At 40.9% G+C, this 17,907-nt stretch overlaps 1 protein-coding gene across 1 annotated transcript in view; it reads left to right on the top strand.

The window, feature by feature from the left end:
• Positions 1 to 17,907, top strand: part of osa (trithorax group protein osa) — a 126,245-nt gene that overhangs the window by 72,566 nt on the left and 35,772 nt on the right. The window contains 2 exon segments of the mRNA XM_074103390.1: positions 3,913 to 4,042; positions 16,769 to 17,052. Of these exon segments, the coding sequence (XP_073959491.1) occupies positions 3,913 to 4,042; positions 16,769 to 17,052 (414 nt within the window).

Raw genomic sequence — 17,907 nt, 5'->3', positions numbered from 1 at the left:
ATATGTCTTTTACAACACTTAAACTTACGGCTTTACGTTCACACTATTTGTATGATTTGTATTTATTAAAAAAAATGTAATGGGATTTGGTTCATTTCTTATAAAAATATCCGTTATGTGAGATGACGCTATTCAGTAGGGCTATAGTTGTACTCGTAAAATAGATTATTATGAGACTGCATTTTCTTTTATATTTGATTTTATATTTTGTTTCTCAGTTATTAGGTAATTTTCTGTCTGTTATGATAGGTACACATTATAATATACCATTTAAAAATGCAATGGGTTACTACCCTCACTTGTGATTTAGTGTATCCGGAAAAACTAGACCTGTACGGGTAAGATAGGTTTATGTGTATTGGTAGAGTCATTCGCGATGCCGCGTGCCGCGATTTTTATTAAAATGTCATTAATGTCTAATTTTGTCAAAATCACGCGTCTTCGTGGATGGCAATAGGTAATTTAGCCTACCACCTCGTCTCCTAGAAAACGGGTATATCCGACTGATTATGTTCCAGAGTTTCGATTCAAATCAATTTACTATTTACCTACTGAAGAGGCTCTGCCACATTTAGTAGGTAATGATAAACTTGTTAAAAGTCATATGTAGTAAGCAGAGTTTATTTCACGCAGAAACTATTGGCATAATGCTGCTCAGACATACAGCGAAGAATTAGTTGCGGCCCAGCACGTCCCGACAGCTTCCAACAATAATAATTAATTGACTCGTCCGTTCGTTATCGTGCTTTTATATTGACGTTCCCGAGCGAGCAGCAGAGCGAGCGAGGCGCGTTCGGAATGAAATTTCCATAAAAACTTTTGTACTCGGCGGACGTTGCGAGCGCACGTTAAAATCGTCGGCCGGCAATAAAACAGCGGCCGGGTGCGGCGAGGCGCGACGAGCCAGCGGCGGGTGCGAGAGGGACGGCGCGAGAGATAATGGACTCTGTACGGAATGAAGAACGCGCTGGTGCCGAGCGAGCGAGCCGGAGCACAGCAAAAACACCGCCGCGGTTATCGCGCGCCCCCGCCCGCTCTCTCGCCCGGCCCCGCGGCCCGCTGCGCTGGGACCGGACTCGTCTGCAGGGCTACTACGAAACTCGAAACCCGAAGTTCGTGTCGTGCGGTGATCCCTCTGACACTTATACTATTTAATACGAGAGCGAGTGGGACGGTACGATACGAACTTGGAGTTTCGACTTTCGTAGTAGCCCTGCTGATCGACGCCGGCTGGAGCCTCTCGCACCGTCGCAGCCGAGGCGAGCCGAGCTAACCTCGACAGAGGCGGCGTGGGGTCGCACATCGACTCGCCTCGTGCAGCTCCTTCGCTCGCTCAACGCGCTCCGTTCTCTGCAGTGTAATAATAAGTCGATTTAACTTGAAGCGCTTTTAGATGCGCGCGCTCTTTTGACAGTTTCTTCTCGTTGACTACAAATTTCTTCTAAGGTTTAGTCAAAACTTTAGTTGTTTTAACAGTACTCATTGTTGGGAGAGAATCTTATTCAATCGACGATTTGCCAAGTCAGATTTGCATCGTGCGGTCAACAAACTGAGAAACAACGGTACGTAAACCAAATCCTTACACGGACAACAAATCTTAGCACTATGTATTATATGGTATCGATCATTGATTTGATATATTTGGACAAAATTAAATAAAAAATAAATAAATCGGAGAGTTTACACTCTGTCAGAAATTTGAAGACGATACGGTGCGTATGTACCTGCCAGTCGCATTGCATTCTTTGTTTTTATTTTGGTCGGATGGTTGTAGTGTTGTGGAGGCATTGTTTGCGGGATTCCGCACGTTGTTTTATTGTGCGATTACCGCAAGTGCCCGTGCTCTATTGACACGGACCTGCTATTGTGGGCTCTTTTAACTGCCGCGGTTGCAGTGTCAAGGTAACTTCCTTCTGCTTAACTAATTGCTTTTGTTGGTTATCCTTTTCAGTTTAAACTGCATTAAAATCTAAAGTTTTTTTCATTATTCAATGTTGGGTTGGATTATTAAATATTGGTTTAGTTAAAGTTCGTGAAGAATTCTATTTATCTTGGAGATAATTTAAGTCAGCGATATAAGAAGGCAGATATTTCGAGCAGGACTCTAGCGGTTATTCACTTCAAGTGGGAAGTCGACTGAATAATCTTGGTTTTGATATCTTCTATCGCGTTACGTGTGCCGCTTCTACCTACTGGGTTTGTCCGTTGACTCAGACAGAAGTCAGACGCAACTTGACGCAAGTAGCTATACTGATTAGTGATCTAACCACTGTATAGTGTATAGTCTACACTGTGTTTTATTTTATTTCTGTTAACTTTAACAGATGGCTTCGTACATTGATAGAAACTACCCGATAATTAACTTTTTGTCGTTTTTTTTCTTTCATAAGTAATATAATTTCATTGTCTTTGTAAAAGTTGAAATTGTAATATTCACTAGCTTGACGGGTGACATTGGTGACACATACCTAACATAAGAGATATTAAAAAAATTTTTTTTTTTCAAACTGCTAAATATATGTGAATAAAATACTTTAGTTGCGGCCATTAAAAATACATAAATTAAGAACTTTACACTGTTTTATTGCGCATACTTAATTATCTTTTAAACGGTAACAGTTAGGCTAGGTTTTTTCTCTAACCATAGAATAAATAAAATATATTTTTGCGGAACTAACCCATATTTTATAACCGTATACTTTAATATCCCGACGTAAAACGTTATTAACGCTCTACGTGTGAAAGTGTGTTTTACGATCCTGAGCCCTTTATTTCATAATCTGACTTCAAATCTAATGACTGTTTTTCTGTGTGTGTGCTTCAATGGATGGCTACTGTTTTGCCATAATATTGCGTGCGCTATTTTATATTAGTAGGTTGACTAAATAGCTTTGTTTATTTATACGATACGATTTTACCCGCAATGTACAGTCAACGTCATAAATAAGTGATCACTTTTGTACCTTGTCACTTTGAAACGTCACGTCATGTTTGAAAAGCCATACGACATTGTGTAACGACTGAAAGCGACAAGGTATAGAAATTATCACTTATTTATGACGTTGACTGTACCAACAGTGCGTGGTTGTAGGTACTCAAAGTAGAGTTACAGCAACACGAGATTTTACTTCTTGTGCTCCAATCGACTTGCCTACCTTTTTTTACATAACTCGAGACCCTCTTGTAGGACCTTCCGCAGAAAGAAATGCAGTGTATTTTTCCTTGTTCTTTGATCTCTTAACTACTTCAATAGACTTTCTTGGCAAATTAATTAACTTCTGATTCATTGACAGAATAGTTTCTATTCTATTGGCCTACATACATTTTCATTTAACTTATTTCTTTACTAGCTTTTGCCCGTGGCTTCGCCCGCGTGGAATTCGGTTATCACGCGCTGTTCCTTCAACCTTTTTGGCCCATAAACTTTCTCTATGCCAAAAATCACGTCGATCCGTCGCTCCGTTTCGACGTGAAAGACGGACAAACATACAAACACACTACACTTTCGCATTTATAATATTAGTATCGATTTATTTATAACAAAGTTTGTGAGCCATTCGGACAACCTGAGCTCTGAATTGTGGGGCAGGTAAAAAGAAGCATTAGACGTCGTTACACGCTAACTCGGGTGTCAGTGCAGTCCGTTATTCTGGTTTTCTGTCGTTCGCAACAGATTGACACAAAACATTAAATTTTCACCAGTAGTTACCATCAGTCCGTGAAGGTAACACGACAATACTTTCGTCATTGTGACCAGAATGATGGGACTCTACTGACACCAAAATTTGAATTGTAACTGATAATCCTGCCACAAATATGTAAACATCTATCTGTACATACCATGTTTGAGTTAAAGATTGCTGATGTCTTATGGTGTAACCAGATGATGTATTACCCCGTATGTTGTTTCAGGATCTGACCGGTCAGAACAGCAATGACTCGGGCGGCAGCGGCGGCGCGGGGCGCGCTTCCACGCCGCACTTGAGGCCGACGCCCAGCCCCACCGGCTCCAGCGGCTCCCGCTCCATGTCACCGGCTGTCGGTTAGTACATCACTACTACATCAACTTCACCACCCGTTGCGTTGGGCATGTAAAGCGTGCCATGTCCGGCTTTCAAATAGCACTAGCCGATTTCTTCCCATGGGTGTCGCGAAAGAGTTAGTTGTCAGCATTTTCTATTGCCAACTATGAACTCAGGCATCAGCTTTGTGACGTGGAAGCCAAAGGGAAAGCACCACACTATTTTACCAAGAAAGTCGTCATCCAAACCAAAACGACGAATTTTCTGTAGGGGAGAGTGATTGAGTGAGAGAGTTAGAGAGATTCTGCAAAAGATGTCGATGAATCATCGCATTCAAAGTCACTCAAGAAGTAATGTAAAATTTAATCCTGCCAGAATTGATAGCGTCTCACTGGGTTATTTACAAATAAACTCTAGCTTCTCTAGAAAAATATTATTTCATCACACTTGCTCGTAAACAGTGTCGTAACATGCAGGCTACCTTGGTTGCAACTCCCCAAATAAATCCCTCGACCTTTATGTGCTTCTCATGAAACCCGTGGTCGGTAAATGAGTCATTTCCCGCACTAATTTTGTTGTCATGAAGCCCAAGGTCGGTAAATGAGTGTGATACTGCATGGTGTGCAGCAGCGCCTGCAGGAGCGCGGCGCGCGCGCGTCGCGCGCATGGTCAGTCTGGGGTAGGGCTAGGGCTAGGGCGGCGCGGAGGCTGGCGCTGCCAAGAGTGTAGTCAGCGATATCGGCAATTTTTGGAAAAAATATTAGTTTTTCTTTTACAAATATACAATTTTACTCGCAAATGTGATGAAAAACATTGTATGTCGCACGGGCGGTACTAGAATTACGAACATCGACTCATTAAAGACCTGAGTCTTCGACTTCGGGCTTCTAATAGACTCTCATTCGTGATTCCTTGTTTACCGCCCTTAAGACACAATGTACTATTTTTACCAAAATTGCCGATATCTTAGGGTGCGCTCTTGGGCAGCGCCACCACACCAACCTGCCGCCCTCCCCCTCCGCAGCATGTGCTTGACATGCGTGCGCAGGTCCTTTTGCAGGTCGTGCAGCAGCAGCAGTATTAGTACGCGCAATGACTTATTTACCGACCTTGGGTTTCATGACAAGAAAAAAGGTCGAGGGTTTTATTTGGGGGGGGTTGCAACTGCAACCAAGGTAGCCTGCATGTTACGACACTGTTTACGAGCAAGTGTGATGAAAAAGTTTTAATCACCACTATATCATTAATTACAATGCAATGACTGTCAAATGCTTATAGTTAGAAAAGATCAACTCACCAGAACCATTTTCAAAATGTTGCCAAGACGAGACCATATGGCTCGCACTGTCAAAAAGTCACAGATCTCTGTGGAGCCAAGCTTCTAACTCTACCAACACGCCCTAACTCACACTGTATGTATAATAAGCACTTCAAGTTTCACAGATGCATTATATAAAAAAAAAAAAATTAACAATACGGCTCAGCGTTTAACCTGTCCTCTCCCAGAGGCACAAATTTGTGCCCAAATTCCTTTGATCCTGTTATCCTGGGAGATGACAGGTTAATGATTGCTGATTTGCTACAAGGTTTATTGTGTTCTGTGAAATGGAATACCTTAAAAATGAAACGGATTAGTTAGACCTAGCTTAGCTAAAGTACGATTTTCCCTAAACGCTCACTGTCAGGCAATGAATACGAAATTTACTACAAATTTCTTATACCAGGAAAAAAGTATTTTGCCCTACTTCTCTTACTTTTATTTATGTAGCGGCCAAGATGAAAATAAAAAGAGGAAAATCCTTACTCAGTGACTATTTGTTATATTATTCCTTATATACCACATTTCTGGTTAAGGCAAATATAACCGCTATGTAAAATACATTAAATGAATTTCTCAAGGCATTGCAAACCCCCTGGAGTAATTTCTTAATGAACTACGTCTTGTCAGCGTGGTCGATTTGAACCTTAAGGTGTGGTGATAAGGGTCAAAATTGAGTTGTATGTAGTTTATAAGATTCTTTATTTGGCCAAAGGCGTGTTGATCAGATTCGTTGTGCATGCTTGCTTCGTCACCAGTAGACACGGGCTTTCCCGACATTGACCCACATAGAGCGGGCTCCCACAGTACGCCGTATTTTGCCCCTTTTGCGGGCGCGATCCACCCCGCCCGCCCACCTTATGTACGAGCCGGGGTGGTCGCGGTATATAGGGCCTCGTGAAAAACTTACACCCACTGTCGAGGCGAGCACGCAAAACAGGACCTTCCACCCCGGAGCCCCGACGCGTCGGTCTTATGTGCCGGACCGTCGGCACAATTATGCCAAGATCTCTGTAACGCCCTCGTCGGGCTTCCCTCCAAGTGTCCTTGACGAGTTCACCCGCCGCCACCGGGGACGCCGTACCTTATGTACTTACCCACTGACACGAATTGCTTAACATACATAGGTACGTCTATCTGATTTCAGAGTATTACTACTACTTCATTCATTCATGATTTTTCGTACCTACTGTTTTTCCTCGGCTCGATTACACGAGTTACGTAAATGGAAGATATAACCGATTAATTTAATTATTATGTATTATCATGCCGCGTGGACTCTGCATCTCACGATGATTCATGCACACTTTCGCACATCAAATAAAATTAAAACTAAACAGCTGTTCTATAACACCTTATCGCAATAAACTAACTCATGATTGCTTTTAAGTTGGACAGCATTGACTTGTATGTTTAATTTCACGCTTAATTTTAAGTAATAAAAAACGAATGGGTAGGTAACAAATCTAGAAAGATGATTATTCATATAGATTTAGCTTTCATGCCATATGAATACTTACAGCTGTTTGGACGGAAGCATAGTCAGTAAACTTAATTACTTCGTCCGTAGCGCACGAACGCTTTACTTTTCTATTTCTTTTCAGTTCTTTATGCAGGGTTAGAATTGAAACTAATATTTAACATAATATACGATCAGCTTTAAAAACATCCACCGAAAATTCATTCTTGTTTTGTTAACATGGGCGATTGCTGAGCGTGGCTTTCTCATAACATCGGATTGTAGACCGGGCGAGCGAGCGGCAACTGTGCCGCCGAGCTCGAATACCGGTTATATGACCGCAATATACCTTCATTTCAATTCTTAAATGGCATCGAAATACTCTGCTATTTTTGATCCAACGCTGGGTTTGTTCAAGAGCAATACTAGGCGCGGCCCGCATACGCCGCGGTGCACGAGTCCCCAACCGTCGATTTGGTCGCGAGCTGGGGAAGTGGTACAAGTTTACATGACGGTATGACGTCAACCGTTCGGCTCGTCGGGCTTCTTGGCTCTCGACAAACACTTGGATAATGTGAAGTCTCGCATCAGAAATTATAGACCAAGCGCTTGATGAAATAAAAATTGTGAGGCGTATTTTACGTGGTATCTAACAGAGGTATTTTGAAAACAAAATATTGCATCCTTTCTTGGTAAATTAACTCTAACTGCATATTTTGTTGTAAGTAATTAAAGAAATAGCTATATAATAGTGCGATCGCCATCAGAGAAACCGGTTACCTTAGCAGCCTATCTTGATCGTTATCTCTCCATTTAGGCACCGACTGGACTGAGAGGCCATTTGTTATCGATTCTTGAAGTATAGACTATCGACAGCATTGTGCTCGTTTCCAATCCAAGTTCCATCGTTATTTGAACACAATGAAGCCGCAATACCGCAACCCGACGCGTTCGAAGGTGAATTGCGTATTGTTTGACGCCCGCATGCAACGTGACTTTCGAAAACGACTTTAATTTCGTCCAATAAGGTTTCTTTTGCGCGCTGGCAACATTTCTAGCGGGATATTAAACTTTCGACTATCTGGCTAGTTCAGTTTAGGTCGTTTTTCGAGCGGGCCGCTGAGTGTTGAATAGTATACGGGCGCTAAAAGCGTTTCGCAGTCGTCCGTCGTGCGTATCGGCGGTCGAGCGCAGGAATGCCATCAACCAAGATAAGGCTGGCTCTGAGGAACGGAGCCGAACTCTGCAGTCCGATGTCTCACGACATTTTTAGTCCTAAACTGCGCTGCCATGTAGGCACGGTCTATATTGAGAACTATACTACTAAACTTGTTAGGTACGAATAGTACAATTATGTCAACTGAGATAGAATCCTAAATTATAAAGCCACTAGTCACGTAGCTTTGCGATAAATTAATAGCTAATTATTATTTAATGCAAAGGAAGAAGAAGTGGTATTTTTCTTTCCATTTCAGATATCAGTGTCTGCTAAATTGTATGTAAAATCATCATAAAATGACTTGTAGAAACTGCCTAATTTGAAGATTCACAACTGTATGCAGTTGTCTACGTCCGTTTCCATTCTAATCCATTATCGAGGGTCCGTTTACGACCCTTAGCCAGCACTATTATAACTGTAATTGTTCGACCGGTGTATCTGTCATCACATAAATACTCCCATTCTGTCCGGCCACGTGCCCGACGTCCTTGGCAAGGCCAACGACCTTCCTAATCTAAATAAAAAAGAGGAGAGTAACGTAAAACGAGCCATCTCGTTTGTTGTTAACGTTTCACGTAAACGAACCGACGTCGTGAATTTTGAAAGCTTTTTTCCGCGGTCCGATGATTCTGTTGATAATTTTATCTGTATCCATACAAACGAGACTTTCAGATGGCGAATTGTATTTTTTGATTCGCTATTGCAACGTAACGTATGTACCTACGGTTTGTTTGTGATAAACGAAACCTTAAGGTGATATTTTCGAACTGTTATAATTTTAACATATGTATAGACACTTCGTTTTTTTAGCATTAGAAAAAGGGTAAACAACTTGATGTCTTTTTATTAAAAACGTTTTAAAAAAAAAACCAGTAAATATTTTATGATATCAAAAGAATGTAAATGATCATTATGTTCTTGGTAATTGTTGTATATTTGCTGTGACTTATTTTCCAAAAGTCTTTTTCAATAAGACACATTAAGATCGTTTACCTTCTTTCTAATGATAAAAAAACGAAGTATAATTTCCGTCGGCGTAAGGCTACGTATGCACTATGCGGCCAACCGCGCGGTTTTAGCGCGCCGTCTCTTTCTCGACCTATACTTTGAAGAAGGACGGCGCGCCAAAACCGCACGGTTAGCCGCATAATGTGTACGTAGCCTAACATAAATTCATTTACGTCCAATTCAATGAAATTGGCTTTTTTTAAACTTTAATTTCATATGGAAAGAAACTCACGTTCACATAGTCATGTATTTTGCAAGATGGTTATTGTAGAGATGGCAATGAGAGACGTGTTTTATTTACTTGTAGGTATCTATTATAGAGATATGTAAGAGTGCCAAAAACACGTAAATTTAAATACATAATGTGTTCTACCTTGAGCGTTGAGGTTTAGTTCCTTTAAACAAGTAAGAACATGCGGTGAAAAAAATGGGGACTTGTTGCGAAACTGCGGGCCAGGCTCCGCTCGCTCCCGTTGCCCATCGCCTAATTGTATTCAGATTACCCCGGAAAAGTGATAAATCTCAGTGAGTCAAGGTCGTCGGAGGGTTCGACAGCCCATTCACCCCGTTCCGTCTGCCCCCTCTAATGGTGCGGACATTCTTTAACATACCCTATCCAGACTTACCCAACTTACTTATACATTATACTGATTTACTTTCGCCTTGTCGACCCTTGCCTTAGTATTAATTATGTTATGTGGTAACTCTCAAACGGTCACCTAATTTATGATTATTGACATTAACATTATGTTTAAGAATTTGGTCTCATAGCGACACCAATAAGGGTTCATTGTAAACCGGGTTATCTCAAAACATTGCAATTAGTTAATAGCGTGGTCATCATCTGCTTCATCTTGTCTATATAAGAATCTAAACATTCGTCGTCAGACATTAGCGTCATTCGGCGATCAACGTTCATCTAGGAGAGCACAACACGCTGTAATAGACACAAATAAGATTTAGCGAGAATTGCGAGTCGCATTGGTAAAGTTACCTCGCCGGCAGTAAGCGCGGCCGGCGCCAGCGTCGGTGGTGATCAGCTAAATGGGTCGGCAAACACGGCCGTCGTCGTGACGCCACCATTTGTCTCAACTAGGCCGCTCTTGTTAACGCTATTGTCTATGCTCTGTTTGCACTGCCAGGGTGACTCGCTAGCAGACCTGTTCGAATCTAATCGAACAACTTCAATGATTTGTTTAACTAGACCCATTTATATTAGTTATCTGACTGCAATCTATCTTTATTGATCATCAGGCGTTTGTAATTTTGCTGTGTAAAGGAATGCTCTGTGCGGTGCTTGCCTGGGTGTGATCTTATGCTTGGAATGTGAGGTGGTCTGTGGGAAGTGGTGTGCGGTGAACGGTACGCGGCTCGCCGTGCATTGCTCGCAAACCCCTCTTGCATGCGCTCCTAACGCTCGAACGGTAGTTACTGCATACGCGCACGATACTTTATTTTAGTGCAGCATCGTGAAATTTTTCTAATCGCTTCACAAATACAAAAATACGCTTTATTTTTTTTATTCGACTGGATGGAAAACGAGCAAGTGGGTCTCCTGATGGTAAGAGATCACCACCGCCCATAAACATCTGCAACACCAGGGGGTATTGCAGATGCGTTGCCAACCTAGAGGCCCAAGATGGGATACCTCAAGTGCCAGTAATTTCACCTTCAATTTGTAGTTTTATTATAATGAACTCAAGTATTATACTAGTTGTTGCCTGCGTACCGCCGAAACTTGCATATTTGTCGAGATAAAATGTAGCCTATTGTAATCAGGGATGGTTGAGTGGGGCTTGGCTCTTACTGAAGCTTTGCAACCGCTGTTTTCCATGTATTACGAAAATCGGAAGTCCAACTAAAAATATCAACCGCACGTCTGATGAATATTGTAATAGATTTTAGTTTTTGGACATTATTCTTACATTTTCATAACACGGGAAACGGCAGTTGAAGCGTCTTAGAGACTCACTTAGTTTGTTTTCCAATAAGTACTTACCTGAACTAATTTTTCGAATCTTTTTCCGTAGTTTAGAGCTCCTTACATTCATATAAACTAATATGGTTTACATTATTTTTGTTTGTATAAATATAGATATAGATTAACATAAGCGTAGTAGGTACAGACCAACTATAGACTAAATAAAATATTCAATGTTAACTGTTTGTTCAATGAATCCAAATCGGTACATTATTTACGAACTGCCAACAAAGGAAAACCATCGTGACGCTCGACATTAAAGCCCATTTTCGCGATGCTATTCTTATTTCTGTTTATTTAAGGATTAACATCTGTTACGAACTATTGCGCCAAAATAAGAAACTGTTATTATTAGAATTATGAATAACTAATCATAACCTATCCTAACTGACTAGGTACCCCTTATTCTTAAAAGCAGTTTCAAATATTTAAATATATAGTAAAATGTATACATATTTTGTCTGAGTCTAGCAAAGACAAACGGAAAGTGATTGATAACGACGACGAATATTAATTAACATAAATAATTAAGTACTTAGTTGTTTTGACTAAGGGAGTTAAAATAGTCTATACCTACCTAATGGCCGAGAAACCGGTTTCAGTTATGGCATTTTTGTAGCAACCAAATTTAATGGGCCTAGTTAGTAAATTAATTAATTATACTTAAAATCAATTTACCAACCTTTATCTATTTTAAGCGCCTCGACCAAGTAAGGTAAATCGAATTACATTGTTAAGTAATCACTCTTATAATACCTTATAATAATGTGATTTGAAATGTAGGATTTTATTATTTTCCGACTTGGCCCTTTCCGAATAGTATTATCGAGCTTGTTCTTTGATCATCATTTATCATTCAGTACACTGTTTGAATACAAAATGCTGCAACAACAATTTACTGGACTAAACGGCATTTTATCCTCAACTAGATTAATCTCGAATTATGTTATATGATCAAAACGTAACGTTCTTTCATCTCCCTTTAATTACATAGTCTACTAAATACAGTAAAGCGGGACAGCATATTGGAGTCAGCGCTCAGATGGGAAAGTAAAGACCTCGGCAGCAAGTCAGCCGCGGTGACGGGGGCTGCCCTTGACAGAGCTGGTTTTGTGCCGATTCCAATTACAGGAATGCAACTCGGCTGTAACGAGATTGCCCACTTTTAAACTTTCGATGCTTGGCATTATCACTTTATCAGTAAAAAACCGCTGTGGCCGTGGTCGCGGGATAACGGGACTGCTGTCGAAGCAGTTGCTATGTCGAAGATTTGAAAGAGGGAATTACCTCTATATTACCTACTATTCACATGAGTTGCCAGAAATTTAGCAAAAAAAAAACTTAAAACAAAAGATTATTTAATGTAAAATGCTCCTAAAATGTATCATGACGTGTTTGTTTGAACTAATATTATAAAAATAAATTTTGATTATGTAAATACACTATCAGCAAGTACCATAGATTACTTTTATCCCGGGTAAACGTAAAGTTCCTGCGGGACGCAGACCAACTTACGGGCAACAGCTACGTTGGATATTGAATATTAAACTAATATACAAATTTAATAATCCCTTTCATATGTTAGACAAGACCTCGCACGCTGCTACGGTCTCAACGCGGCGTATTCAATTCAATGCAACCCAGTGAACTACGATCTGCGGCTATAACTCTCTGTCTAGCTATTGACTTTGTGCAACATTGAAATTATTGACATTCAGCCGGGCTAGAATTACTCGCGGCGCGTTCAAGATTTACGGCAGCATTAATAAATTCTAATCAAGCTCAAGTTTATACTTACCAAAACCACATTTGTGATTTATTTATGTTAATCGTATGGCACTTTTTATCTTAGCCTTATGTTTGTCACTGTTTAGCATTGATTAGCATACCTGTGATTGTGGACTTATCTCGATTAGTTTATAAATCTAGACTAGCTGTGCTCGCGACTTCGTCCACGTCGACTTAGATTTATCTTAGCCAGTTATTGTTCTGACTGCCTAGCATCATTAGCATACTGGATTGTGGACTCTCTGGCACCAGCCTATCTAGAAGGTAGGCAGAATTCGGCGATCTTTGGGACGTGCGTAAAGTGGCTGTCAACGTTTTGTTGTTAGTTGTCATCACTAACCGAAACTAACGCGAGTGGAGTGGCCGATAAAACAGGTCAGGTTATTCCAAAAGAGACAGCGCTGGATGGCCTGGGCGGGAGACAGGTGCGCGTATATTTTGTGATGAATGACCTCTTGATATGCTACTTCAATGAGAGAGTCGTGGCTATGGTGACACTCAGGTCCTTTACGGTGCCTGAACAAAGCACCTTCTGAACACAAAATCGGAGTGCTATAGTCTCTTCTATTTCATGGAGATCCTGTGTTTTCCCTGTATTCATTCGCCGGTAATCTCTTTTTAACCCCCGACGCAAAAAGAGGGGTGTTATAAGTTTGACCGCTATGTGTGTCTGTCTGTGGCACCGTAGCTCTTTAACGAGTGGACCAATTTGAATGTGGTTTTTGTTTATTTGAAAGCAGGTTTGAGACATGTTTTATCAAAATCGGTTCAGCCGTTTCAAATCATCAGCTCCTTTGTTCGCTGCGGTAGGAATCTTAGACGCATAATGGGTATTTACTTTACTTTCAAACATATTTAGGACCTAAAATTTGAATCACCCATGTATGTGGGAATGAGGGTGGATGAATGTTAGAATGAGTTGATGTAAACGAGCGACCGAATGACTGAAGACTGATGTGGAGTGAATGAGACGAGCGAATGAGTAAAAAAGATTTGAGTTACGATCGGGTGAGCCTACGTGCTAGTTGTGTTTTCTGTTCTTTGCTATTTAACGTATTCCATTTAATTTTTTGTAATAAACTTTTTCTTATTTTATTTCGAAAAGTTTGTTTTCCTTCGCACGATCCCACATGTATGCTATAACAGCGTGTAGTTTTGATACTACCTCAAACTTTAAGGGTAGTTAGTGAAGGCCCTAATAATCACGTTTTATAATGTTTTAGTAAAAAAAATAGACTTATTATTTTCCCTACAAAATTCATAAGCACGCAATGTATCACTACGTAATAGGTGCGCCAAAGTTGGCATAATTTTTCAACCCCGATTGTTGGAACTCCGAAAATGTTTGTCATACAATTCTGATACCAGGATAGGATGAGTAGCGCGTCTCCGTGTAGCTAAATCACATGAAAAGTCCAACTTAAGATGAACGCTATTTATTATGGTCAACCATATTGTTGTCAGCTCCTCTTACGTTGGAAAATATTTTTTACGAATATCCATTTGTCGAATTTTATATTCCTGAAATCATTTTTCAGACTATAATTAATCAAAATTTTAATAGATAACCGAAGTTTTTGCGAAACCAACAAAGATTCTTCGAAAAGTGTTCATTATTTTTTAAATTGTCATCTTTTTCATTTGTGTACCGATTCGAATGAAATAAACACTAAATGCTAATCCAAGTCAAGGACAAAACATCAGTGAAAACCGCATCCTTCTACGTTAAGTGGTTTCTGAGATTAGCGTGTGCAAACGCACAGGCAAACAGACAAACATACAATAATTCTAAAAAACATTGTTTTGGGTTCTATTGCGCTAATATAGGCCCCTAGTATAAGTTTTTCTCAAATATTTCCAATGTACAGACACCGCCTTTCTACAGATTTATTATATGTATAGAATAGATATAGATATAGAATAGAAGATTAATAACTAACTGCCGAGAAGTTAGTTCGGGCGCACTGTAGACTGTTTTTGAATGTTAGCAAAGTTCTTAAATAATACATTTAAGGTAGTTTGGCAAACTAAATGTAGCTAGGTGTGCCTATGAGGAAAGTTTGTGAGTAACTTTATAATACCTACAACTTTCGATTCGAACTTAACTTTCGATGCCAAGTACTTACGACTTTGTTAGGTAGGTCAACGTCTTGTTGGGATTATCTTGGCATTAGTGCGAGTGTTATTAAACGATCTGCCTCATTTAAAGTGGAGTCGCCGGTTCTATTAAGTACTAGTAGGTGATTAGAGGTCGGGTTTGTAAACAAATGCACGGTGGCACATAGGTGGGCGCGTATGGCACTGCGTTATCTATGATTAAGCGGCGCCTGCGCGTCTGACGGCCGTCTGATCGCGCCCCTCACTCGATAATGGCCCATTGCTGATGAGATTAAATTGACACAACACGTGCTTCTTTTTATGCTCCTGCAGAGGCATTCGAACAGTCCAAACTATATTACGTACTTGCTCCTTGCTCTCGTTCTTTTGACCGTGTCTATGAGTTCTGCTCTCTTTCCAATGTTCTTGCTGACGATTGACTTAGATGCAAAAGCTCTCTCAAGATAACGATAAAAGTCACGATTGTGACAAGAACGTGTACTTAGAACTTGACAACGGTTAGTCGACAGTGACACACGTTAGTGTAACCCTCACGTAACAGTTACACGACCTCGTAATGTCAATTCGACCCACATAAAAGTTGCAATACCACTTTCGTCGTCGCAAATCACTGCCGCCCCGTATCTCTGCCTCGGTCAATGCGTTGCGTGCATGTCGTATGCACTTATACGGATGCAATAAAGTGCAGCGAGAATTCGCAGGCTAAGCGTTGCATGCCGCTCACGTGCCGGCGGAAAACGAAAGTGAATCGGGTGCGTCTCTCCGCCCTCGATTGATGCGCCCGGCTTAGGCGATCCCTCGTTAACCGTATTATTCAAATACCGCCGCGCCCCGAGCAGACGATCGATCATACCCGATGTACGAAAACGTATGCAGCTTGCACTCTTGAAACAACTTAATCACACTAACGCCGATTAAGTTTGCATATCTATCGGTATATCGTTGCATTGTCACATGCCAGTAATCGAGTCTGTTTAATTTGACACTGGCAGCTATTGACAGCTGCGAGCCCCTCATCATTGTGACGTATTGTTTTCTAATGAATGAGAATCAACCGCAACCCTGTCATCGCAACTGACATTGGCCCAAGCCTTAAGGCCGCCATTGAGGGAATAATAATAATAACATGAGAAACATACCTATCGATAGTAACAATTCTACTTGGTGTTAAGTTAATGAAATTATGTAATGCGATAGTGCTTTGTTAATTAGAATCGATTACAAAATTAAAAAAAAAAAAACAAAAAAGTTTATTTGGTTCTTTTACATATTATAACTAGTAACTAGGTTGAAACTTTCCATTAAGCATATAGTATGCTTAATATAAAACACATGTATATTTAGTAATATTTTATTTTGAATATATATGTCAAATGGGAAGCGTGGCGGAGAAAAGGGGAGAGGCCTTTGCCCAGCAGTGGGACATAATACCGGCCACATAAAAAAGAGGCAAAATTGATCAATATAACTATATTTTGTACTCGTTATTACAATAAATATATTATGATTATAATTACTCTTTTCCGGCCCGGCTAATACCGACATTGAATTAACGACCCTGTTTTTTGTGTACACGCCCATAGAAACTGACATGAGCTTCTATGGGCGTGTTCACGAAAAACAGGGTCGGTATTTCCATGTCGGTATTATCCGGGCCGGGAAAGAATGGCACCCTGTCAAATTAATTAAAAATGAGAGGCTGTCACGTAATTAACGCTTAAATCACTCTTATGACGATGATATTTAAAGATTGTAACATCTCTGTTAAAAAAATTGTATTTGTAAATGTACGCGTGTTGACGTTGTTTTGCTTATTTTGTATTAACTAACTAACATATTGTTGTAACTATTGCAGGCACGCAGAACGTACCTATGCCGCCGCGGCCGTCGTCGTCCCTCTCGGACGGCAGCGGGCCGACGTCGCGCACGAGCGTCGCGCCCGGCCCGGCGCCCCCCGTCCCGCCGCCCGGCGCCATGGTCGCGCAGCCCTACGGCCACCACCAGTACAAGCCCTATCCGCCGCAGCCCTACGGCTACCCGCCACGGAACCACCACCCGTACGGCTATGGGTACCGGCCGCAGCCACCGCACCCCTCGCATCCGCCGCCACATCCCTCACAACACTATCCGCAGCTCAAAGTAAGATACATTCCTTTAATCCAAGTTCTCAACCTTGATTTGTCCACTGTCCGTTTACTTTTTATTTAAGTAATGCCTCCTAATTTTCTTTAAGCGTTATACTGCCTCTGCCCTCCCTGAGAGAATTCAATGCCCAGAAGGGGTGTTATTACCCACGTTGACGATAATATAGACTTAATCAATTCTGCAGGCATCTGCAGGGCTACTATGAAACTCGAAGTTCGTGTCGTGCGGTCCCTCTGACACTTATACTATTTAATACGAGAGCGAGAGGGACGGTACGATAGGAACTTCGAGTTTAGAGTTTCTTAGTAGCCCTGCTGAATAATTGACCTCTGTTCGACTTAGTCCTAGACCACTCACATCATAGCCAAAGCGTGGCCTACAAAATTGAACTTTTCAATTCAATTCAAATTACTGATTCAGTTTGTAGGCCAAGTAGGTAGGTATCAGAGGCCGGGTGCTTGAAAATACAACTTGTAAATGATCGGACGTGATGGGCTGCTGATGTCTAGTGATTATTTTTTCGAATTTTAGGACAATGTGAAATCAAATTCAGCATGACGCACTGACTAGTTTTTATCGCATGGTGTTAGCATCCGCAGATTTAGCATACAATGACACTACTCATACTCACTATGACTTGGATTTAATCTCTACCCAACTTGTGAGCATTTGACGCGTAACACTATTATCACTTATTATTGTTAAACGCCCAGGAGTGAATAAACAGACACATTTGCAGAAGGTTACGTGACCACATATATTTCTATAAAGGCGAAGGCCCTTGTTATTCCTTCCATGCCATTAAAAAAAACGAATTGTTCACCTTCTCAAGCTAATGGCGTCAACTGG

Source organism: Choristoneura fumiferana, chromosome 20, assembly GCF_025370935.1.
Source record: "Choristoneura fumiferana chromosome 20, NRCan_CFum_1, whole genome shotgun sequence".
In the NCBI taxonomy this organism is placed as follows: domain Eukaryota; kingdom Metazoa; phylum Arthropoda; class Insecta; order Lepidoptera; family Tortricidae; genus Choristoneura; species Choristoneura fumiferana.
This window is presented reverse-complemented; position numbering and strand designations above follow the sequence as displayed.